The 24,787-nt window shown below is 47.3% G+C and overlaps 1 protein-coding gene across 2 annotated transcripts; it reads left to right on the top strand.

The window, feature by feature from the left end:
• Positions 1–1,433: 1,433 nt before the first annotated feature.
• Positions 1,434–24,629, top strand: LOC309563575 (uncharacterized protein). Of its 2 annotated transcripts, none has more exons than XM_082268037.1 (3): positions 1,434–1,646; positions 10,200–10,334; positions 23,576–24,629. In XM_082268037.1, exons 2-3 carry the CDS (start codon positions 10,246–10,248, stop codon positions 24,165–24,167), a joined length of 681 nt encoding a protein of 226 aa, XP_082124163.1. In that variant the 5' UTR covers positions 1,434–1,646; positions 10,200–10,245; the 3' UTR covers positions 24,168–24,629. The 2 variants fall into 2 exon arrangements, with proteins under 2 accessions (XP_082124163.1, XP_082124164.1); XM_082268038.1 differs by having other exon boundaries at positions 1,434–1,663.
• Positions 24,630–24,787: the final 158 nt, after the last annotated feature.

Raw genomic sequence — 24,787 nt, 5'->3', positions numbered from 1 at the left:
AAGGGGAGAGAGGGAAAGGGAAGGGGAGAGAGGGAAAGGGAAGGGGAGAGAGGGAAAGGGAAGGGGAGAGAGGGAAAGGGAAGGGGAGAGAGGGAAAGGGAAGGGGAGAGAGGGAAAGGGAAGGGGAGAGAGGGAAAGGGAAGGGGAGAGAGGGAAAGGGAAGGGGGGAGAGGGGAAGGGAAGGGGAGAGAGGGGAAGGGAAGGGGAGAGAGGGGAAGGGAAGGGGACAGAGGGGAAGGGAAGGGGACAGAGGGGAAGGGAAGGGGACAGAGGGGAAGGGAAGGGGACAGAGGGGAAGGGAAGGGGACAGAGGGGAAGGGAAGAGGAGGGAGAGAGGGGAAGGGAGGGGGAGAGAGGGAAAGGGAAGGGGACAGAGGGGAAGGGAAGAGGAGGGAAAGAGGGGAAGGGAGGGGGAGAGAGGGGAATGGAAGGGAAGGGGAGGGAGAGAGGGGAAGGGAGAGGGAGAGAGGGGAAGGGAGGGGGAGAGAGGGGAAGGGAGGGGGAGAGAGGGGAAGGGAGGGGGAGAGAGGGGAAGAGAGGGGAAGGGAGGGGGACAGAGGGGAAGGGAAGGGGACAGAGGGGAAGGGGACAGAGGGGAAGGGAAGAGGAGGGAGAGAGAGGGGAAGGGAGAGGGAGAGAGGGGAAGGGAGGGGGAGAGAGGGGAAGGGAGGGGGAGAGAGGGGAAGGGAGAGCTTCAGTAACAGACAGTAAATGGTGAGCTCAGTCAATTGAGGATGGAGGCTCACCAACAATGTAGCATGGAAGGAAGGGTCCAGGGCAGCAGGGGGTACCCGGCACACGCCTATGGGTACTCGATTTCTTGGGGAGCCAAAGTTCACTCTTAATAGTGTGTCCGGGTTTCAGGCAGTCTGAAACCCGGACACAATTCAAAATCCGGACTGTCTGAGTGAATCCCGGATGGGTGACAACCCTACCACCCTGTTACCCTGACGCAGGACAGTAGACGCAGGTGTGCAAACTTTTGCAGTGTATAGATCAGTTAAAAACAATACAAATCGGTGCCACTGGACAGTATGTTACATGTACACGCATTCTCTGCTTTCCTCAATACAAAAACAAATAAATTCTGGGAGCATGTTACACGTGTGCGGGTACGCTCAAAACACACGCATGCCATGTGCAGGGAATTATTGCCAGGAATACCAAACATCAGTACTGTGAGCAGGCACATATTACCATGACAACCATATAATCTATGACTTGTCTTTTATATGCACATGGCTACTGCAGAGGAACTGTCCCTGTCATCTATATCACTGTGCCACCCAATATAAATAACTACAAACCCCACACAGCAGGCAATGACTTTAGTATAACTGCAGCTGATGGTAAAATGCTGAGCACACCGACACCCCCATTGGCCCAGCTCTCCTGCCTGTACATGCAATCACCATGCAACACTCACTATTGCTACAATGACTACTGACAGCACTGACGTCACCAGCTCAGCGGTCAGGGCACCACGTGACGACCTCTAGGTTCTTTCCCCGCACAAGTCCGGGCGGCACACCCTCCTATGCAGATTACACATCTTGGGCGGAAGCGCCGCCCACTTTCGGCTTCCAGTCCTCGGCGCGCCGTGATGATGTAACTGGAAGCTGGACTGGAGCTGGCTGGATAGGAAGGTAAATAAAAGAGCGAGGTAATGTAAAAAGAACGTATGGTTTGCAGTGAGGGAGATATTTATTGTTCTCCTGGTTGATTTTATTGCTCTTTTTAGTTGCTATTTATGGACTAGGCTGGTGTTTTGTGTTGTGGTGCAAAGCATGCTGGGAACTTAAAGGGTTGCTCCACCTTGGTCATGGGAGGTGGTAATGTAGGGCAGCAAAGTAGTGAAACATGGAAGCATACATATGGTAGAATGGTGCCATAGGTTGGCACCAAGATAGGAAAATTGTGGTACAGTTTTCTGCCTTGGTGCCAGCTAGAGAAGGGCTCTGCCGCGTTCGGGATCGTACTCCCAACCCACCTTCCCAATCCCGCCGCGTTCAGGATCGTAGTCCCAACCCACCTTCCCGATCCCGCCATGTTGGGGATCGTAGTCCCAACCCACCTTCCCGATCCCGCCGTGTTCGGGATCGTAGTCCCAACCCATCTTCCCGATCCCGCCGTGTTCGGGATCGTAGTCCCAACCCTCCTTCCCGATCCCGCCGTGTTCGGGATCGTAGTCCCAACCCATCTTCCCGATCCCGCCGTATTCGGGATCGTAGTCCCAACCCACCTTCCCGATTCCGATGTGTTCGGGATCGTAGTCCCAACCCATCTTCCCGATCCCGCCGTGTTCGGGATCGTAGTCCCAACCCTCCTTCCCGATCCCGCCGTGTTCGGGATCGTAGTCCCAACCCATCTTCCCGATCCCGCCGTATTCGGGATCGTAGTCCCAACCCACCTTCCCGATTCCGATGTGTTCGGGATCGTAGTCCCAACCCATCTTCCCGATCCCGCCGTATTCGGGATCGTAGTCCCAACCCACCTTCCCGATTCCGATGTGTTCGGGATCGTAGTCCCAACCCACCTTCCCGATCCCGCCATGTTCGGGATCGCAGTCCCAACCCACCTTCCCGATCCCGCCCTGTACGGGATCGTAGTCCCAACCCACCTTCCCGATTCCGATGTGTTCGGGATCGTAGTCCCAACCCACCTTCCCGATTCCGATGTGTTCGGGATCGTAGTCCCAACCCACCTTCCAGATCCTACCGCGTTCAGGATCGTAGTCCCAACTAACCTTCCCGATCCCGCCAGGATGCCGACACTGCACAGCACTAATCACAGGCACCGAGACGTTACCCGGTCCGCGGCTGCACAGATCATAAAATGTCTCAGTGCCTGCAATTAGCGGTGTTCAGTGTCAGCTTCCTGCCAGGATAAGGAGGGTGGGTAGGAACTACGATCCCGAACACGCCAGACCCCATCTCTAGTGCCAGCATGGCAGCGTACCACCACATGTCCACCAATCAGCCATAACTTGATGACCACTAACCGGTTAAGTGTATAACATTGATCAGTTCCACTGATGGGGGGGGAACCACCAGCCCTGTAGGGGGCTCAGGCCCACGGGGGATTGGTGCAGTTTGACAGGGGGACAATTACAGAAGGAAGCCCTGTGCAGCTCTCTGCAGTAGCTGAAAGCCATTTTCTCCCCCTCATGCCAGCTTTTAGATACTGCAGGGAGAGACACAGACACAGGGCATCATTCCTGTAATTGCTTCTCCGACACTGATCCCCCTCCCTGTTCTGCCTGCTTCTGATCCCCCTTTCTTCCAGTGTGCCCCCCTTTCACTGTGCCACCCCCCGTCCCAGAGCACTGCAGGCTTCCCTGTCCTGTAAAAAAATATCAAATTTAAAAAAAATAATATCTATACATCGTAATAAATAATTTAAGAAAATTGTAAAATAAAATAATTGTAAACCTTTTTTTTTAAAAAAAGTAAAAAACAATTAAAAAGGACGAATTCACACAGATTCCCTGTTATGTTTGTGTCTGCTAATAATGATTTTAGTGAAAATATTGTCTTGATATATTTGGGGGGGGGGGCTGCCAGGGAGGTTCTAACAGCAGCCCTGACATTGATTATCTGGTCACAATGGCATCTGAAAATGGATAATAGGCAGAAAGTGAACATGTTGTCCATGACAAGAGCCCAATTTTAATGACTAGACGACTGGGTCAAAGCAACTCCGAAACTGCAGCTCTTGTGGGATGTTTCTGGTCTGCGGTGGTCAGGACCAACCAAGAGGGGTCCAAGGAAGGCAAACTGGTAATGGGTGGCCAAGGCTCATTGATGGGGAGTGAGGACTGGCCTTTGTAGTCTGATCCAATAGAAGAGCTACTGTAAATCAAATTGCTGAAAAAGGTAATGGTGGTTGTGATAGAAAGATGGCAGAACACGCAGAGCATCACAGTTTCTTGTGTATGGGGCTGTGTAGCTGCAGACCAGTCAGGGTGCCCATGCAGACCAGTTTCCACAGCCGAAAGCACCTACAATTAGGCACATGATCATCAGAACTTGACCACAGAGCAATGGAAGAAGGTAGCCTGGCCTGCAGAATTCAAGAATGGTTTGAGAAACACAATGAGTTTGTGGTGTTGACTTGGGCTTCCAGATTCTCCATATCTCAATCCAATTGAGCATCGGTGGGATGTGCTGGAAAAACAAGTCCGACCCATGAAGGCCCCACCTCCTAATTTATGGGACTTGAAGTAGATGTAAACCTGATTCATGAAATTTGACCTGGGCACATCTATCTGTAGTCTTTACCTATCCTCTTCAAAGCCTTAAGTCCCGTGACTTTCTCCTGCTCCGTTCTTCTGTTATCAGCATGATAACTTCTGACAAGTTCTCCGTCAACTGAGATAAAACCAGGCTGAATTTTGTGTCGGGGTGGGTGTTACAAATAGATTAGCAGGGAGCTGGTCTATTCACAGCACAGCTCTTCCTGATTCTGCCTATGTTGAGGGGGGGTATGTGTTTTTCCTCCAATCGACTTTCTCACAGTGTATGACCAAACCTCCTCCCACAAGTTAATCAGGAAGAGAACATTCTAACAGGAGGTGCACTTTCTAGAAAGCTGAAGACAGCAGATATACAAGTAAAAATTATGTAGGGAGATTTGTTTTATCTCTGTGTGTCATCTGAGGCTGTTCACTTCACTGGGTATATGTGAGGGTTTACATCTTCTTTAAAAGATCTGCTACTGACAGCTTGGTTCCAGATACCACAGCATACCTCCAGAGGTCTAATGGAGTCGACGGGTAATGGTTGGTGGTCATAATGTTATGGCTCATTGAGGTATGCTGCCATGGATTTGTTCCAGGAAAAAAAATATGGTTAGTATTTGATACCATTTTCCATTTTGGAGATGTAGTTGGCAAAGTTCCTTGGCAAATTGGTTGGGCACTTTTATTACAGTAGAAAGAAATTGCGACTTCATTGATAGCGACAACCAGTGTGCTGTCCTTTACCTGACAACACATAAGACATGGGGGGGCGGTTGGTCCATTTGTAAATTGGGAGAGTGTTCATGCTGAAAGAAAGACAGTTGACTGTTTAATATCCTTATTGTTGTGGTTTCTTACACTGGTGCAGGCTATTATGGTATCCACTGGGAACTGTTATAGCTTGTTGCTTTAGAGCAGTTGTGGTTAACTTTCTTGATATGGGGGGCCTCAAGTGTGGCCATTGACACCAATGGGCCGCGTACGTGATGCAAGAGGTGGTCAGAGACCGCGTACGTGATGCAAGAGGTGGTCAGAGACCGCGGACGTGATACAAGAGGTAGTCAGAGACCGGGGACGTGATGCAAGAGGTGGTCAGAGACCGGGGACGTGATGCAAGAGGTGGTCAGAGACCGGGGACGTGATGCAAGAGGTGGTCAGAGACCGGGGACGTGATGCAAGAGGTGGTCAGAGACCTGGGACGTGATGCAAGAGGTGGTCAGAGACCGGGGACGTGATGCAAGAGGTGGTCAGAGACCGGGGACGTGATGCAAGAGGTGGTCAGAGACCGCGGATGTGATGCAAGAGATGGTCAGAGACCGCGGACGTGATACAAGCGATGGTCAGAGACCGCCGGCGTGACGCAAGCGGTGGTCAGAGACCGCGGAGGTTGCCGCAAGAGGTGGTCAGAGACCGCCGACGTGACGCAAGAGGTGGTCAGAGACCGCCGACGTGACGCAAGAGGTGGTCAGAGACCGCCAACGTGATGCAAGCGGTGGTCAGAGACCGCGGACGTGATGCAAGCGGTGGTCAGAGACCGCGGACGTGATGCAAGCGGTGGTCAGAGACCGCGGAGGTGACGCAACAGGTGGTCAGAGACCGCCGACGTGACGCAAGAGGTGGTCAGAGACCGCGGACGTGATGCAAGAGGTGGTCAGAGACCGCGGACGTGATGCAAGAGGTGGTCAGAGACCGCCGACGTGATGCAAGCGGTGTGACAGAGACCGCGGACGTGACGCAAGCGGTGGTCAGAGACCGCCGACGTGACGCAAGCGGTGGTCAGAGACCGCCGACGTGACGCAAGCGGTGGTCAGAGACCGCCGACGTGACGCAAGAGGTGGTCAGAGACCGCCGACGTGACGCAAGAGGTGGTCAGAGACCGCCGACGTGACGCAAGAGGTGGCCAGAGACCGCGGACTTGATGCAAGAGGTGGCCAGAGACCGCGGACTTGATGCAAGAGGTGGCCAGAGACCGCGAACTTGATGCAAGAGGTGGCCAGAGACTGTGGACTTGCTATATTAGTTGTTGGAGATTGGGGTAATGCTTCAGGAGACATTCATGGACTAAAGACATGAGACTTCTAGAAATCACTGCTATAATAGGGCAATTAGTGTCTGCAGAAGCCCTAAGGGCTGCACAAAAAATGCCAAAGGGCTGCAGGTTGGGCACCAGTGCCACACGTTGGGTTATGTGCTTATGTTACCAGATTAAAAAGGTGTTCTATGTTTAGAGGAAAACTCTGTGAATCAGCCCTGTGCACCCCACTAATGGGGATCTGTGTGTCCGGAGTTCAGCTTTAAGCGTTTTGGATTACCATGACAGCTTGACCACTAGTGTTTTTAGAGAGAAATCAGCAATGACTGCCTATTTTAACCAAACATGATTGCTGCGGCAGGTTCTGTGTGCCTGAATATACATTTAAGGTATATGAGATCGACTGCATGAACTGTCTTCTCCGGTGTGCTCTAAATGCTTACTGGAGAGGGCACGTTTTTTCATATGATATGGGAATGTCAACCTATTAGAGCGTTCTGGTCGGAGGTCACTGCCTTTATTAGCTCTGTAGTCCAGATGCCCAATATTTGTAACCCTGTATGTTATATTTTTGGATATATTGATGATGAATCTCTTCCCAAAAACACGCAGCTACTTATACGTTTCGTATTGTTCTATGCTAAGAAATCTATTACCATACAATGGAAGTCCACGGCTCCCCCTACTGTAAACTTTTGGCTTACTCTTATCAATCAGGCCATCCCATTATATAAATTAACATGTGAGGCTGGAGGATGCCCCCGTAGGTTCCACAAAGTTTGGAATATATGGATGAGCTCGAAAAACACCATACCGACTAGTAATTAAACTAATACTCAAATTTATGGATTGTTCATTACTCTCCTATCTTAATCTTGTGCATAAAGGATGGATATAGTAGTACTCCTAGACCACTTGTATCACATTGTTTTGATCTCTGTCTGTGATCAAATGTTGGATATATGGTGTTTTCTTTTTCTATATATTCAATAATGACTCGTTTCCACTGAGCGGCACGGTACGGTTTGGTTCGGTACGGTACGCTATTTTTGCCGTTTCCATTGTGAATGGTACCCTAATTCCAAACCGTACCGTACCACTTTTTTGGGACCCTTTCGTTGGGGTACCAAGCACATTAGTACCGTACCAACAGGGTGGAGCTACACTCTGCAGAACTTTGATTGGTTGACAGAGAATCGTCTATCACAGCTTTCCTGCTACACCATGCAGAGCGTGCAGCGAGCGGCTGGACCGTGTGCAGGCGCACCGCATTGAGCTACCTTGAGTCATCCAAGGTGGTTGCCTTAGCTGGACGTTGTCCACTTATCAGTGCGGGAACGAACAGCTGAGCCGCCGGCAAAGAGGAGAGTACCCTACACACACCAGATCGGGGGATATCATTTCCATGCATGACACTATACTTGTTTGTGAGTACCTGTTTTTATGGCTCTAATTATTTTCATCAAATGGTGTTACACTAGGGCGGTGTGCGCTCTCTTTCTTTTGTTTTCTGCCTAGTTTCTCTGCCTCATATCCCATGGAGGGTTACGAGAGCTGCCACGCTTTTACTCATGTGTTTCACCACTGGCCAAACTACAAGGTTCCCCAGCTTGAGAATTAATCTCCAGGATCTGCGCAGGGACTGGTAATGTGTTTCTCTTTTGTGTTCCTGCTACACCACGCCTATCATGAAAGGGTACTATTGGTAGTGGAAACGCAAGGTTTACCGTTCCGAACCGTACCGTTCTGAACCGAACCGTACCGTACCACTTAGTGGAAACGAGGCATTACTGTTCTGTATATGATAAATGGATGCTTTATATACTGTCTAATGTGATGTTTGAGCATTGTTGGTTCTACCTTTTTCTTTGTTTGTTGCTCAGACTATTTTGTACATTATACTTTTATGTGCAATAAAGTTACCTTAAAAAAAAAAAAGTATATGTGAACCCCCACCTCATGAAACAACCCATTCAGTTTAAAATAGAAATGAAAGACAAAACGCTTGTGTATACATGGAGAGGCTGGCAGGAAAACCAGGGATTTCACGCAAAGGAAGCAATACAAAGAGAACAGGAGACCCATATCAGGAATACGAAATGTTGGGTGGACATATTCTTTAAGCTCACCATGCCTGCTGCAATTTGATTGTACAATCTCCTTTTGAACTGCCAACAATTTTAGAGTTCAAGAGCCCACCAGATGAGGTGCAGAATGAATAGGTGGATAAGGTAGGTCTTCACATTACATGGTTTTGCGAAGTGTGATGGAAAATCCAGAGATTGTAAATCAGATTGTGATGTTTATGGCCAAGTTTAGACTATAATTTTGTGGATCCCCCAATTCTATTATTCCTCAAATTTTTTTTTTACGCCTAAGCACAAACCCCCCCCCCCCCCCCCCCCCCCGCGGGTAAGGCAGAAGCTTCCTGGCTCATAGGAAGAGAACTGCATTGCATTGTGGGTGGCTGTTGAGGCATGCCAGCAGTCCCATATGGAGGGGAAGGCATGTGCCTGGATGGGAACACAGAACTAGATCTCTCGTCATCTTAAGGTCTTTGCAGGATCCTTTGTGGCTTTGTTCACCCTTCTGACTTAAAACATGCTACACATTTCTAATAGAACGAAGAGGACAAAAGGGTTAGGGAAGGATTCTTTAGCGATTCAATTGCTCATACTTACTTTACATCACGTCCATATGGCTTCTGAAGATGTTAAATATCTTCTCGGGAATGTAAGATGCAGATTGAGGCTTGCAGACAGTCAGGAGAGAAGTAATTTGATTTCGGCAGGGTCACCAGTGGGGGGGCTGGACTCTGTCAGACAACACCCTTCCCCCCATACATCTGGTCTGTTATCGATAACCAACCATTATCTGGCCAGCTATTGCTTAACTCATTCAGTTCCGGAGCCGAATCATCTAAGGTGGGACAGATAATAGGACAGATTTGAGACGATGTCGCATTTGGACTTTGTTGTCTTTGTGATAATAGGTTGGTTTATGCATAAAAAGATAACGAATGCACGGAGTGATGGTGTCTAGTACAGAATTGGAGTTTAAAATGTTATGGGTGGATGATGGTAAGCTTTTGTAACACTTGTCACGAATTCCTTGATTCAGTCACCTTCTGTAGTCTTTACACAAGGGTGTTGTTGGAATATTATTTAGGTTGTGGTGAAGCTTGCAGTAGGAGGAGCGAGATTCACATCTTTGGCTTCAAAATCGCTGCTACAGGAAATGCTGTACACTGGATTACTAAGGCGATAAGCCAGCAAGCTATTCATACTACCAGTAATAATGGGTTTTTGGGTGGAATGCCCCTTTTACGCCTCGTTCACACGTTGTGTACACCCATGGAGGGCCATGTTTACCAGCACAGGGATATACAGGTGTTCCACGCATCTCCACACGGGCAATCAGGATGCAGGGGCTGCATGGACTTGTTACAGATTCATATACACCTTACTGATGCATAAATCGCAAGTTCCACCATCTGTTGCACTTCAGTGGGGCAGACTTCTAATCTCTATGGTACTTATTTTGAATTCCAGGGATCGTTGTATATTTCCGCTACATCCAAATCCTGCATCCTCATCACATTTGCCTTACCTGCCCCTTCTTTCCAACATTCATCTTCCTTAGCACCAAAATTCCACATTTACTATGGTGATAGAGGTAAGAAGCCTCGTGTGCCGTTCAGAAGTAGAAGCCTAGCCTGAGCTGCTCCGACATGGTTTATATTGTCAGTAATAACCAGTCTGAATTCATTCTCTTAGAAGCCAATGGAATGTGAAAGGTGTATTCTGCATTGCCTCCCTGGACAATAATGGTTCTCTAAAGATGCATTTTTTCATTAAAAAAAAGTCTTATTTATATTATATTAGGAAAGAGAGTTGGCATCTGATGACTACTCTGTTTATCCTGCAGAGTTCGCCTTGTTACGGGATTCAGACAGTACCGATCCATGTAAGCCATGAACTCCACTTCATCGTCTCTGGGACTCCTATCAGGATACAATTCCTCCAGCTCAGATGAAGAGGACGGAGCTAAGGATGGCTCAGGGTAAATAAGCTTTGCATGCCTTAAAACTGAACCCCAGACAGATATAAAGACATGAATGCAGCTTTGTATTCCTTTATACATCATTAACCACTTACCGTTTATTGTAAAAAAAAAAACAGCAGTGCAGGTCCTCTGTTATCCTGGGTAGACTTCTTATGACGTCTTCCCGCTTGCGTGCTTCCTGTGCACCCTAGGGTCCTTGGTACCATGCAATCGCTGTGATTGTAAACAATGGCTTTCATTCATAGCCATTGTGTACCATTGTGATCTCTGTGATTGGCTACAGTGATCACATGGTACAGGGCCAGTCATGATCTCTGTGATTGGCTACAGTGATCACATGGTACAGGGCCAGTCACAGCAGACCATGTGATAGCTGTTGCTAATCACAGCTATCACAATTGTACACAATGGCACATGAATGGATGCCTTTCCAGTTTCACAGTATAAAATGATTGCTTATACAGTGATCATAACTGTAGTAAGCAATTACTGTAAAAATAAAAAAAAATACAACTTCAAAAAACTCACTGTGCCTCTTATTAAATACATTGGGGTTTTTACTTTCCAAAACAATGGACTTGTCCTGTTTTTTGACAAGCAAATAGTGCAGCGCTAATTAAGGATAATAAAACCAATAAATGAAAAAAAAAATACATATATACAGTGTATATGTATATATATATATATATATATATATATACACACACAGTATATGTAAATCATACAGAAAAGTCCATAAATAAGTGGTCAAATTCAGGAGAGAAAAGGTAAATGACACCAGCATTCCCAGAGGAACCACATACAGATAGGAGAAGAGGGTGACTGGAAAACCAGGAAGAAGCTTCACACCCTATGTGATATAGGTAATCCCCTTACCAGATCCAAATGACCACTAGCTCATAGGTGGTCAAAATAAGCAATCAACCGATCATCCATCCATAAGGCAATGATGCATAAAGGACCAGTCGTCATCCAGCTCATGAAAGGCAAAAGATAAAAACGCTCCCATAGTGCATTAAACTATTTATTTGGGCTAAAAGAGAAGTTGCACTTACAAAAAGTCAGACGATTACAGGTAAAAAAAGTAATGTGCTGCAGCATTCCTGCGGGGTTCATTCCAAAATCCTGGCTTCTAAGAGGGAAAAAGCAATCCTTCAATCAGAATCAAGAATGACGTCACGCCATAAACCATGCCCTACATGTTTCGTTATACGTGATGTCGTTTGGAGGTTGGTCTAGTCCCGTTTTTGGTTTGATAAATTTATCATCAAACGCATTTTATTATATATATTCATATAGTGTTAAAAAAAAAAATGACCAACTCTGCTCTACTATTATCAGCATTGTTCCCAGTTCTGTCTATGAGTTACTGAACACCTCCCACCTATGTTATGAGGTGAGGAGAGATGGACGTGTTCTTTAGTTCTGACGCACTTCCTGTTCTTGACTGAAAATGCTGCTCCTTCATAGAGACAGTACAGTAAGTAAGCATTGTAACCAGTGGTGGCCCCCCCTATCCATGCGTCCGGCCCCCTATTCTACATGCAGGGCGCCGGACGCATGGATTCCAATGGGGTTTTTTTTTTCGAAGCACGTGGCAGAGGCTCCAATAGGCTTCAAAAGAGGGTGGGCTTGGGGCGCAGAGCACTGCGCCCTGAGCCCACCCAGTTGTGTAACAAAAGCGAATGAATATTCGCCATTATCAAACGGATCCTCCTCCTGGCCAATCAGGAAGTGGGTCTTGAGGCCCGTTTCCCGATTAGCTGAAAGGAGAAGCCATGCCATTGGCCAAGAAGGAGACGCAGGAGACTGAGGGGGAAGCTGCCGCTGCTGCCTGCCTGCCCTCCACATGTCCAGGGTGAGTGAGGGTGGGGGGGGGGGGGATGGTGTGCGGGCTGGTGAGGTGCGGGGTGGGGGTATGGTGTGGTCTGTCTGCCCCCCCCCCCCTGGCCTATGGAGCACCAGCCGCCACTGGTTGTAACTAGGGATGCACCGAAATGAAATTCTTGGCCGAAGCCGAATAATAATAAAATGTTTGGCCGAAGGCCGAATACCGAACGCGGTGTTTTGCATTTTTTTCCATTTATTTTGCCAATTTTTTGTCCTCTCTCTTGTCCTCTCGTGTCTCTCTCTCTCTCTCTTGTCCTCTCACTCTCTCTCTCTCTTGTCCTCTCATGTCTCTCTCTCTCTCTCTCTTGTCCTCTCATGTCTCTCTCTCTCCCTAAATGTTACTGTAGGGAATGGGATTCAGTGCACACTGCAGCCTTGTACCATAGGGTTAATGTTAGTGACACTGTAGGGATTGGGAAGGATGCTGGGAATGGAAATCAGGAAGCATGCAGGACGCCTTGTAAATTTTAATTGCAGATACAGGGCACTGGGCAGGTCAGGGTTAATGTGGTAACATCAATTACTCAGTGACAGTCAGTCAGTGTCAGTGTGGACTCGATCAGATTATACAGTGACAGACAGTCTCTCATAGTGGTGGTAGTAGGAGGCTGGAGGTGGACTAGTAGTAGCCTGGAAAGGAGCACAGCCACATACGTACATTACTCACTCGTGCACTGCAGCCCGCCCCACACATTCAGTGAGTCTTACTCTCCTCCCTAGTTTTTTCAATGGCACATTCAGGAAGCCAATCACGCCGTGAGTAGCGGCACAGCGGAACCAATCAGGTGTGCAGGCACGCGTGATTGGTTCGCTGTGCAGCTAATCACGGCGTGATTGGCTTCCTGAATGTGCCATTGAAAAAACTAGGGAGGAGAGTAAGACTCACTGAATGTGTGGGGCGGGCTGCAGTGCACGAGTGAGTAATGTATGTATGCTCACCGCTGAAGTGTCCCGGCTTCCCCTGCCTAACACGGAAGTCTGTGAGTCCTCCTGTCCTCCTCCAAGTCCCTTCCCCCTGTAAATATCGTGACCTCGGCGATATGAATATCGCCTACGGCCACAGAACGATAGTCAATATCATATCGACTATCGTTCAGCCCTATTATTCGGCACAAAATTATTCGGCCTTTTGACTTATTCGGCCGAACACTGAAAGTGCTATTTTTTCTATTTTCGGCCGAATAATGTTCGGCCGCCGATTATTCGGTGCATCCCTAGTTGTAACCCTAGGATGGGAAGTGTTATTGACAAGATCACTAGAAGAAAATAAGAGGAAAGAAAAAAAATTGCTTAAAAAAAGGGGGCTTGACCTCGGTCTCTTGCAGTTTTCAGACTGGAACAGAGAGAAGCAGTGAAATAAAATTTGTATCATTTTGCTCACACAAATAGAGCTTTCTTTTGGTGGTATTTAATCACTACTAGGTTTTTTTTATTTTTTGCTAAATTAATGAAAAAAGACCAAAAATTTGGAAAAAAAAGTTACGGTTATAAAATTTTGCAAATACGTAATCTTTCTTCATACCTTTAGGCCCAAATGTACTCTGCTAATTTTCAGAAAATAACCCAAATCAGTGTATATTATTTAGTTTTCAGGAAAGGTATAGAATACTCGAACTATGGTATATATCTGATAATTGATCAGTCCTGATGTACTGATGGAATATCTCATTTTTTGAGGCCCAAAAATGTCAGGACAGTACAAATACCCCCCAAATGTCCACTTTTTGGAAAGTAGACCTTTCTAGATATTTAGTAAGAGGCACGGCGAGTCTTTTTGAAGTTGTACATTTTTTTGTCATAATTTTTTGGAAAATTAAGAAAATTAAAATTTTTGCATACTGTCACCAGTGCCTTACAGCATCCTCATATAACTGGTGTGGGGGTGATCAGGAAAACTGACTGATTACAGTATGGGGGGAGAAAAAAAAAAAAACATTTTTAACTACTTCAGCCCTGGAAGATTTTACCCCCTTAATGACCAGGCCATTTTTTTGAGATTTGGCACTGCGTTGCTTTCACTGAAATTTGGTATTTGATCACCTCTGCGGCTATTTGTTTTTGCGCTATAAACAAAAAAGAGCGTCAATTTTGAAAAACACCAATATTTTCTACTTTCTGCTATAAAACATTCCCAAAAAAAGAGAAAAAAAACGGATTTTTGTAAAATCTTACCATAAAATCCTTTTCTCTTAGCTCATTGACAGACGTAGTCCTCGGTGATTCAACACCCTCGGGTTATGCTGCCCTCCACAGGAGTAGGACTAGACAGGAAAGAAAATGCTCTGGCCACACCCTAGGGACAGTCCCCGAGGGTATATCCTCTCTCTCTCTGCTACAGCAAATCAGTTATGTCACAAAGCAGTGTTTAGAGAATTTAACCCAACCCAACTCAAAAACAGAGGGGCGGGTACTACGTCTGTCAATGAGCTAAGAGAAAAGGATTTTACGGTAAGATTTTACAAAAATCCGTTTTTCTCTGTCGCTCATTGACAGACGTAGTCCTCGGTGATTCAACACCCTCGGGACGTCCCAAAGCAGTACCACAAACGAGGGGTGGGAAAATGGAAATCAAATCCAATCTAGAAGGGTCAACCGGTGCCAACTAGAAGTTTACAATGCTCATCCTCAGTGATGAGACTCAACAGAAAATTTTCAACAGAAAAAAACCCTCGAGGTAGACCACCGGTCTCCTCAAATTGCGGCCTGCAAAACCTTGCGGCCAAATGAGGCATCCGCCGATGCCATCACATCAATTTTATAAAATTTTGTAAAGGTATGTACCGACGACCAAGTGGCCGCCTTACATACCTGGACTACTGACGCCTGATGGCGGAAGGCCCAGGAAGTACTGAGCGCTCGAGTGGAGTGCGCCCTAACAGGGAACGGAGGATTCCGACCCTTAATAGAATAAGCCTGTACCACCGTCTGTCTGATCCATTTGGAGATAGTCGCGGCAGATGCAGGCAACCCCTTTCTGGGGCCATCCGGGATCACAAACAGTGAATCCGTCTTACGGAACGATTCCGTCGCCTTCAGGTATACCCTGATTGCCCGAACCACATCCAAGGAATGCAACGCATGTTCCCGATGATGCTTGGGCTGAGGACACAAGGAAGGTAGTACAATATCTTCATTCAGATGAAAATCTGAAACCACCTTTGGAAGAAAGGATGGCTTAGGATGAAGCACTACCTTATCCCTATGAATCACTAAGTATGGGGACTGGCATGATAATGCAGCCAGTTCTGACACCCTGCATGCAGACGTGATAGCCACCAAGAAGGCTACCTTCTGGGATAAAGTAAGCAAGGGAATCTCCCTGATGTTTTCAAAGGGAGGTTTCTGTAGAACCGACAAAACCAAATTAAGATCCCAGGGCGGTAAGGGCGCGCGGACTGGTGGAGCCAGGTGCCGCACCCCCTGGATGAAATTCCGCACCAAGGACTTGGTAGCTAAAGGTTTCTGAAAGAAGATTGCTAATGCTGAAACTTGACCCTTGATGGTGCTCAAGGCTAGTTTCTGCTCAACCCCTTTTTGCAGAAAGGCCAATATTCGGGTCACCGAATAGGTACGTGGAGGAATCCCTAAAGATTCGCACCACGCGATATAAGTCTTCCATGTGCGATAATAGACCTTGCTGGAAGTCGCTTTCCTTGCTTTAATAAGGGTAGGAATAACTGAAGCTGACAACCCTCTGTCCTTCAGTACTTGGGTCTCAATGGCCAGGCCATTAAAACCAGCGACTGTAAAGCACGATGGAAGATTGGTCCTTGAGACCGCAGACACTCCCTGAGACGAAGTTCCCAAGGAACGTCCGCGACTCGCATGTCCAAGTCGGGTAGATCGGCTTGACGAGGCTAGCCTAGAATTTTTAGGACCACTGGCGCTGACTGGATCTGAATCAGGCGGCCCTAGAGCTATCTGGTCCCGACCATCCGACAAAGTCTGATCGTTCTCCGTTCCCACACATTTATCAGACACCGGATTCCTATCAGGAACGGTGATCTCTCCTGGTTGAATCTCAGGGACCGAAGTCACCCAGCTAGAGGCTTCTTGGTCTGTCTGTTCAACCGGATCCGATTCTTGTGGGGAACTGAGACTAATCTTTGGAAAAGGTAAAGAAAAAGATCTGTTCAGGGAACGGTAACTACCGCTCCCTGTAGTACTTAAATGTTGGAAGGGAAGAATCGCACCGGTAGCAGTGGTCGATGCTCGATCTAATGCCCTGAATACCGGTGAAAACGTCCCCCCACCCTCAAGCCGGGTGGGGGCGCACCTTCAGGCTGTGTAATCCTTTGCTTCAGGTTTGGCTGAGTCGGTCTTTTGTTTGTCTGACCAGCCCTTCTTGAACCCTCTTGGAGGAGCCTTGTCCTTCCCGCTTGCAGCAGTCGGGCGCAGAAACCCTTTATGGGCGGTAAAGAAAGGTCCCCGCTTGTTACGAGGTCCTTTAGCTTTAGCAGCCTGTGGCAAGAAAGTGCTCTTGCCCCCAGTGGCATCCTTAATGATCTCATCTAGGGTGGCCCCAAATAAGCGATTCCCCTGAAAGGGGAGATTCGTCAAGGTCTTTTTGGAACCTAGGTCTGCTGACCAGCATTTTAACCACAGCACACGTCTGAGGATTACCGCTGACATAGATGCATGCCCTAATAGGGGGGTAGCATCCAAGGCTGCGTCACAGACGAACTGTGGTCCTTGTATGATCTGTATCATCAAATCAGATGTTCCCTGGGGGATATCTTTCCCCTTCAGGTCCTGGCGCACCAATCTCGCCCATTCCGTTAGTGTCTGGGAAACTAGACCAATGACAATTACTGGTCTAAAGGCTGACCCTATCAGGGAAAAGATAGTGCGGGACTCCGCTTCTACCTTCCGATCCACCGGGTCCTTAAAGGACGAAGTGTCCTCCACTGGAATAACCGTGGCTTTATTCAGTCTAGAAATAGGTGGATCCACCACTGGTGGTACCGTCCATTTCTTAATGAGGGATTCCTCAAACGGATAGCGTCTAGCAATATGCTTGGAAATAGTAAAGGTATGTTTAGAATGCTCCCATTCTTCTTTAATTTTATTACCAAAACACTTGGGTACAGGAAAAACCTTCACCGTCTTGGTGGGTTTGTTAGTACCAAAGGGAATCTCTGTTTCAGTTGCCTCTGCCGGTAAAACCTCAAGTCTTAAGGTTTCCCGAACCTCCACAACTAGTGCGTCCACCAATGCTTCTTCCTGAATTATGGCGGAAGCATGAACGTCCTCCTCACTGTCTGAAGGAACTTTACCTGAGACAACAGCCCTTGCAGAGGGACCTGCAGCTGCAATGACCATCTCAGAATCTGAGTCTGAAGTGTCAGATGATATAGGGGTAGGCGGAGGTCGCTTTCTTGACCCCCGTTCCTGACAGGCCGTCTCCACCCGAGCCACCAAAGACTCCAAAATTGCTGTAAATGCATCTATACTACTGTGCACCGGCGGGTCCCGCAGCCCCCTCGAGGGAAACAGGTGGGGTTACCTGTGTGGTAGGTTCCATGATAATTCCAGTTACTACCCGGAAAACAATCATAAACTATCATATCAGAAATAAACTTTTTCTTTTTTTTTTTTTTTCAGACCCCCAGCGCCACAAAGCCCCTCAATGTTACCTGCTTAGGGACCCCTATCGAGCGAGAGAGAGAGAGATAGACTCCTAGGCTCACCACTTGATGCTCAGAGTTTACTGCAACTTGTGTCAGCACTGTCTAGAACAGACAGGAAGTATCTTGGCTGGCTGCCCGGGAAGAAAGGAGGCGGCTCCGCCCCTCTGTACGCCTTCCGGCGCCTCCCCTAGCTCCACGAGGTGTTTGAGTCACCTCAAACATGGCCGCCCCCATGCTGGAGACACGAGGCTACGCCAAAATGGCGGCCTTGTGCGATCTACCAAACAATGGCGGCGGCCTTTTACAGGATAGCGGCGTGACTGCAGAGTATCTCGGCATCAATAACCTTCTCTCTACATGGTGATCCGCGTGGCCGGCGGTACCGGACCCTGGCGGACCGCGTGGCCGTCGGGAGGCATTCTTTTGCTGGAGGAATGACCTGGAAAGCAGTATACATGTCCTGTGGCTACTGACAGGTAGGATACCATATCTATCACAGTAAGATTCTAGTACTGCCACTGATTACAATCATTTAAACATACTTGCAATTAGATTGTCAGCTCCCAAACCAAGCCTCCTGGCTTTTTGTACACAAAAATCACACTCAATAGGAGAATCTGTGCCATGTTATAGGATAGAGGGGAACCCATCCTTACCATACAGAGAGGGGCCCGCGTTCACCACAAGACCCGTCAGGGGAAAGGGGGGAACATACTACTCACCATACCGGAACCAGGCGGGCGCCAACTCCTGACAGTACCCCTCTCCACCGGGGTGGGAGGGCTGTTGACCAATACGGACGCCGTGACTCATTGTCTTTGGCGTTTCAGCGAGACGTTTAACTCGCAGGGTCAGTCCCCGTCCAGTGGAACTATGTCGCGGCCGACCCAGCGCGGAGCTATGGCCTGCACACGCTCGCAGGCTGAACTGGGGTGACCACTGGATCTCAACATCCAGCCCGTCGCCCAGTTCAGCTTTCTTGTTTGAAGATCTCACAGGAACACTGGAGAAAAAAGCTGTCTACAAAAAATCTTTCTAAGAAAAAAATCCTGCCAGGACCGAAGATCCCAGCAAGGTATCTAGGTCCTTACTCCTGACTAGACAGAAAAAAACTGATTTGCTGTAGCAGAGAGAGAGAGGATATACCCTCGGGGACTGCCCCTAGGGTGTGGCCAGAGTATTTTCTTTCCTGTTTAGTCCTACTCCTGTGGAGGGCAGCATAACCCGAGGATGTTGAATCACCGAGGACTACGTCTGTCAATGAGCGACAGAGAAATCTAATTTTTTTTTTTTTTTTAGGTTTAGGCTAATTTGTATTCTGCTACATAATTTTGGTAAAAAAAAAAATCCCAAAAAGGATATAGTAATTGGTTTGTGCAAAAGTTATCGTGTCTACAAAGTACGGGATAGATTTATGGACTTTTTATTTTTTTATTAGTAATGGCGGCGATCAGCGATAATTGTTAATAGTTCATTGGGACTGCACCATTGCTGCGGACAAATGTGACACTAAGTGACACTTTTTGGGGACCAGTGACATTAATACAGTCATCAGTGCTAAATAATATGCACTGTGTAAACACACAAGCAGCGCTGTTTAAAAAAAAAAAATTGTCAAAGTCCAACATAAATTGAGGTATTCCCAAAGCCTTTAAAATGGGAACTTCAACCCGGGTGCTGGAAAACACCACATCACACGCTGACTCTTACCGCCAAGCATGGACCATCGTCCCCACAATGGTCAAATACAGCAGTGGGTGAATTAGGATCACTCAATCCTAGACCTCTGGATTAGGGTGGAAAAAACGTCTGTGGTCCCAATAAGCCTCAAACATAGGGAAAAGATCAAAGAAAGAGGCCCATAACATTATATGTTTTCAGTATGTTTATTTAGAAAAAGCTTGGAATCGCACTCGCCAAACAGCAGATGAAATACGCAGAGTATACAATAAAAACACTCCTCAGTTCCAACCAGAGCAATTGCCGGCCTCCGGGCATGACGACGCAACGTAAGGCTAGCTCCTCCCAACGTGTTTCAACATATCCGACGTCATATGCACTGTTACTGTATAAATGACACTGGCAGGGAAGGGGTTAACACTGGGGGGTGATCAAGGGGTTAAATGTGTTCCCTATATGTGCTTTCTAACTGTGGGGGGGGGAAGGATGGAACAGAGGCACAGAGAGATCGGTGATTCAGCTTAGCTAAATCAAACAATCTTTCCCTGCCTCTCTGACAGGAGAGCCGTCTTGCATTGTTTACAACGGCTCTCCTGTCAGTTTTGCCGAATATTACGGGAGGCCAACAGCGATTGAGCCCGCTCCTCCCACGGTCTGCCTCCCACTGTGACACCTCGTGCACATAATCGCGTAGATCTATGTGATTATGCACAACCGGGCCGCCCTGCCACAGTAATTCAGCCTTAGGCGGTCAGCAAGTGGTTAAATACACTGCGACCAGAGCAATATAATGTTACAATAATAACATTATACTACTCTGGGGAAGTGATTAAGTATTTTTTTTTTTTTTTTTACACATTATGATTGCTTATAGCAATGAATTTCATTGCTATAAGTAAGCATTTTACTTCATGAAATGGATTCATTCAGTTTGTTTTATTGTGATTTGCTGACAGCTGCACACTTTACATATTTGACCTGGATGGTGTCTTCCCACGCTGATGAATGAATACAAGAAAGATCTGGCATCTATTTCTTTGAATATAGTGTTGGGCTTGTAGAACTCATTTGTTTGTGAATAAAATACTTTGAAAGATTAATAAAAAAAGTTTCATTAGGGTAATGCACTAGGCTAAAGTGAAGTGTGGGTGAGAGTACACTCAAGCTAGGAAAAAGTAGGGCTGACCAGGGGAGCAAGAAATTTAAACAGCAATAGGGACACAATACAGCCCTATCACTGCCCCTCTTCTGCAACCCTAACACTAGCCCCCACTGTCATGTTAACACTAACACATATACTAATGCTCCTTAAAACCCTAACATTGCTCACAACCTTGCAGCTAAGTCACATGACAACCTTTTCTGCACCCTAAAATTAACACGTGAACAAACCCTCCCTGTTTATTTTACACTAACTCACATACGGTACTAACCTTTCCTACAAGCCTAACACTCCTCTTGATCCCACTATTCCTAACACTACCCCTCACTCTACATAACACTAACCCTTCATTTAGTAAACTTACAGTGCATCCCGAAAGTATTCACAGCGCTTCACTTTTTTCCACATTTTGTTGTTACAGCCTTCTTCTAAAATAAATAAAATTCGTTATTTTCCTCAAAATTCTGCAAACAATACCCCATAACGACAACGTGAAAGAAGTTTGTTTGAAATCTTTGCAAATGTATTAAAAATAAAAAAAGTACATGTACATAAGTATTCACAATTGAGCTCAGGTGCATCCTGTTTCCATTGATCATCCTTGAGATGTTTCTACAACTTGGAGTCCACCTGTGATAAATTTAGTTGATTGTACATGATTTGGAAAGGCACACACCTGTCTATATAAGGTCTCACAGTTAACCGTGCATGTCGGAGCACAAACCAAGACATGAAGTCCAAGGAATTGTCTATAGACCTGAAAAGAAAAGAGGTCATGCATTAACCTGTGTAGTGCCATGCCTCATGTTTCAGCACAAATAGAAACTGCTGACACAGGATTGTAAAGATTTACACTACTATAGGCAGTAAGAACAGGGCAACAAATGACACCATTAAACTACAAGATCAATGCACATCTTATAGAAGTGAAAAACCCAGGATGCCGGTAAGTATATTTATCATGCCTTTATACCATTGTTTGCATATTCACATCTCCTACTGGTAAACCCTCTATACCAAAGACATCTGTGAAAGGTGCCAGCGCTAAAGTCTCTGTGCTGGAATCTCCTACCTTTAAAGCGGAGTTCCACCCTGGATTTTTTTTTTTTAATACCCCCGGGACAGTCAGGGCTAGTGCATTCCACAATGGCTAGCCTCTGATCTGTCCCGGGTTGCACTTACCTGTTAGGACAAATACTTACCTTGCAAACGTCTTGTCCAGCGCTGCCATCTCAGATGTGGGCAGCTTGAAGCCAGCGCGTCCTCTTCGGCGTCTTCTTCCGCCTTCTTTGGTCCCACGATGCTCTGCGCCGGCCCCGACGTCACTTCCGGGTCGCGCGCGTCATCCCTCCACAGCTTCTGGGCATGCCCAGAAGCTGTTTAGAAGGGGATGACGCGCGCGACCCGGAACTGACGTCGGGGCCGGTGCAGGCGCAATGATTCCTGGGAGCTATGACGTCCAGCTCCCAGGAATCATTGCAGAGCCAGGAAGTGACGACGGGCCGCGGCCGAGGAAGGAGGAAGAAGGAAGTAAGGTAAGTATATTTTCTTCACTACGAGGTAAGTAAAAAAAAAAAAAATATCCGATTATCCATTTCTTTTTCAGGTGACCCGGAGCGAGAAGATGGAGGTAAGTATAAAAATAGGGTGGAACTCCACTTTAATCTCCTACTCCTACCTCTCCTACCACCCTCCTTAAGTTCCTCCCCCCCGATCCTCGCTGTACTTACCTCAGGGGTTGCTGAGATGTCAGCCCCCACAGCCAGCTCTACTGGAGATTTGAAGGCCTCGCTCTTCTTCGTGCACTACTTCCGGGACAGATGAGATTGATTCTGATTGGACAGCGTCGTCACAGTGAATTGATTATGACCATCCTGGAAGCAATACATTAACCACTTAAACATATTGGACTAGGTGGGACTTTATATGAGACCCAAGCTGGTGTTGCCCGGCGTCTCCATCCCTATAACAAAACACAAAATGAGGTTGAAGGATTGTAAGAGGTGCATGAAAGTCAGCCAGCCCCCAGTCTGATGTACTCACCCTCCAGTCTGTCACCAACCAAATAAGACCTGTCTCTTGGTACAAAGAACAGGGGTTTAGTTGACACACATTTGCAAACGCATGTGAAAGCTGCAGAGCCACTTCACGGCACCCTGTTATATCTGCAGTCCTAACACTCCTAATTTAGTGTCCTCACACTGGAGGCACATGGCCGCTAATGGGTGGATGGGGGAACAGGTGAGAGGGAGACAGCTCAATCTCCCCCAACCCATCCTCATCCACGACTGGCTGTTGTCAGGGAGAGGGAGGTGACTGAGTGACACAAGGACAGATCGCATGTTCAGCTATGCTGAACACTGCAATCTGTCACTCCTTGTCACTTAGGAGATCCACCCGCGGGCGGATCTCCAAACTAGATTCCCCGACGATCGGGAAAGAGCAGCTGCGATCGCCGCCGCTCCTCCCCTGGCCCGACTCCCGCTGTGACTGAAAACAGCGGGAGCGAGCCTCCGGCGGCGCGCGCGCACGCCGCCCACAAGGGGCGGAGTCCAGCGACGTAGGTCTACGTCGCTGGACGGGAACGAGCCACTGTGCCGCAGTAGAGGCACAGTGACTGGTCGTAAAGTGGTTAAGGAGAGGGAGAAGAGCTGCGATTTTAAATCCCTTGACCAGCTTTGGGAATGTTGACAGCTCAGCAACTCCTGAGGTAGGTACAGCGATGACTAGGGGGATGAGGAGGGTGTCTGGTGGTCTTTTACCCTTACATTCTTCTGTAAAGGTGAACTAACTCTTCAAATATCTCTTTCACTGTTTTTTCTGTGACTTCTATTTCCTTTTTAGTCTCCTGCTGTCACCTTTTTTTTTTTTTTTAGGCCCTGCCCATCCAAAAAGAACTTCTTTGCAGATGCAGCCTCCAGCAGTGAAGATGAAGATGACAGTAAACGAGAATTCGAGAAACCCACAGAACCTCTTCCTTCTCCTCTACTCTCTGCACGCCTCCCCGCACCACGGCTTGGGACTCAGAGCAGAGTGAGCCCCAGTGGGGTGTTTTCAAACCCTTTCCGCGATGAGGAACGGGCCCAGCTGAGTATATTGGAACGTCATGTCAAACTGAGCGACAGCAACTGGGCAAAGGGTGTAAAAGGGGTCTGTTTGGCTTTCCAGAGAGATGGGCGGTGCCGATTCGGAACGAAATGCAAATACAGTCATGGAACTGATTTGCCACCAGGGGCTACAGTGTCAAGCCAAGGAGAACCTCCTAGCAGTGGAGGGGATGCTCCAGAGATGGTCAGAGACAGTTCAAAACTGGGGGATTTACAAAGTGTAGAGGAAGTGGGGGAAGAGACACAAGCCGAGAGGGGGAAGAGGAAAAAGCCAGGGCTTAGTAACACTCTCATGCCTCCAAAGAAATCACTGAAGAGTTACCAAAAACAACTGTCATCTGAAAGACCCTGGGCTTTGTAAATGGACAGCCGTAATACTTATTTAGGACATGCTCAACCACTGTCACTGAATGGGGCTTTCTAAGGAGCAATCGGCAAGAAGCTTTTCCCAATTCCACCCCAGTGAACTGTAATCTATAGAAGAGTGTCATTTGTATTTTCTGCTCTTTGGACTGTCACATTAAAACATCAGTTCAACCAAATCTGGTCCTGAAGTTATTAAGTGAATGCTGGTGATAAGCGTCACCTACTGGAGTTCTTAGCTCTCCATTCACCAACATAAAGCCAGCGGGTTGAGTGAGACTTCCTTGTTAAAAATATAGCAGTTGGGTTGAGGTGCCAATTCAACTGTTAAAATCGAACTACCACAGTTTTCCACAGACGGTGCAAACTAAAACCTATATTTGTGGCTGTATTGACCCTAAAATAAGCCATTTTCCTTCCTACGTGACTTACATTTGATGGGTTTTAAACTCTTACCAGTCTCTCTTTTCTTTCCCCAAAAGTTTGGAAAACCGACCGTCGTCCTCCACTACAACCATGCATGTTTGACGTTCGAGGTTAGGGGTCTGAAGTGGCAATGTTGGGATAACGTAACTTGTCACCAATACGTCTGATAGGGGCTGACTGGCAACTTTAGGC

The sequence above is a fragment of the Pelophylax lessonae genome, assembly GCF_965119305.1.
Source record: "Pelophylax lessonae genome assembly, chromosome: 9".
NCBI lineage: Eukaryota > Metazoa > Chordata > Amphibia > Anura > Ranidae > Pelophylax > Pelophylax lessonae.
This window is presented reverse-complemented; position numbering and strand designations above follow the sequence as displayed.

Coding starts and splice junctions, on each gene's coding strand:
- LOC309563575 (XM_082268037.1), top strand. CDS start 10,246: ATGAACTCCACTTCATCGTCTCTGGGACTCCTATCAGGATACAATTCC. Junction 10,335..23,575: donor GGAGCTAAGGATGGCTCAGG/GTAAATAAGCTT, acceptor TTTTTTTTTTAG/GCCCTGCCCATCCAAAAAGA.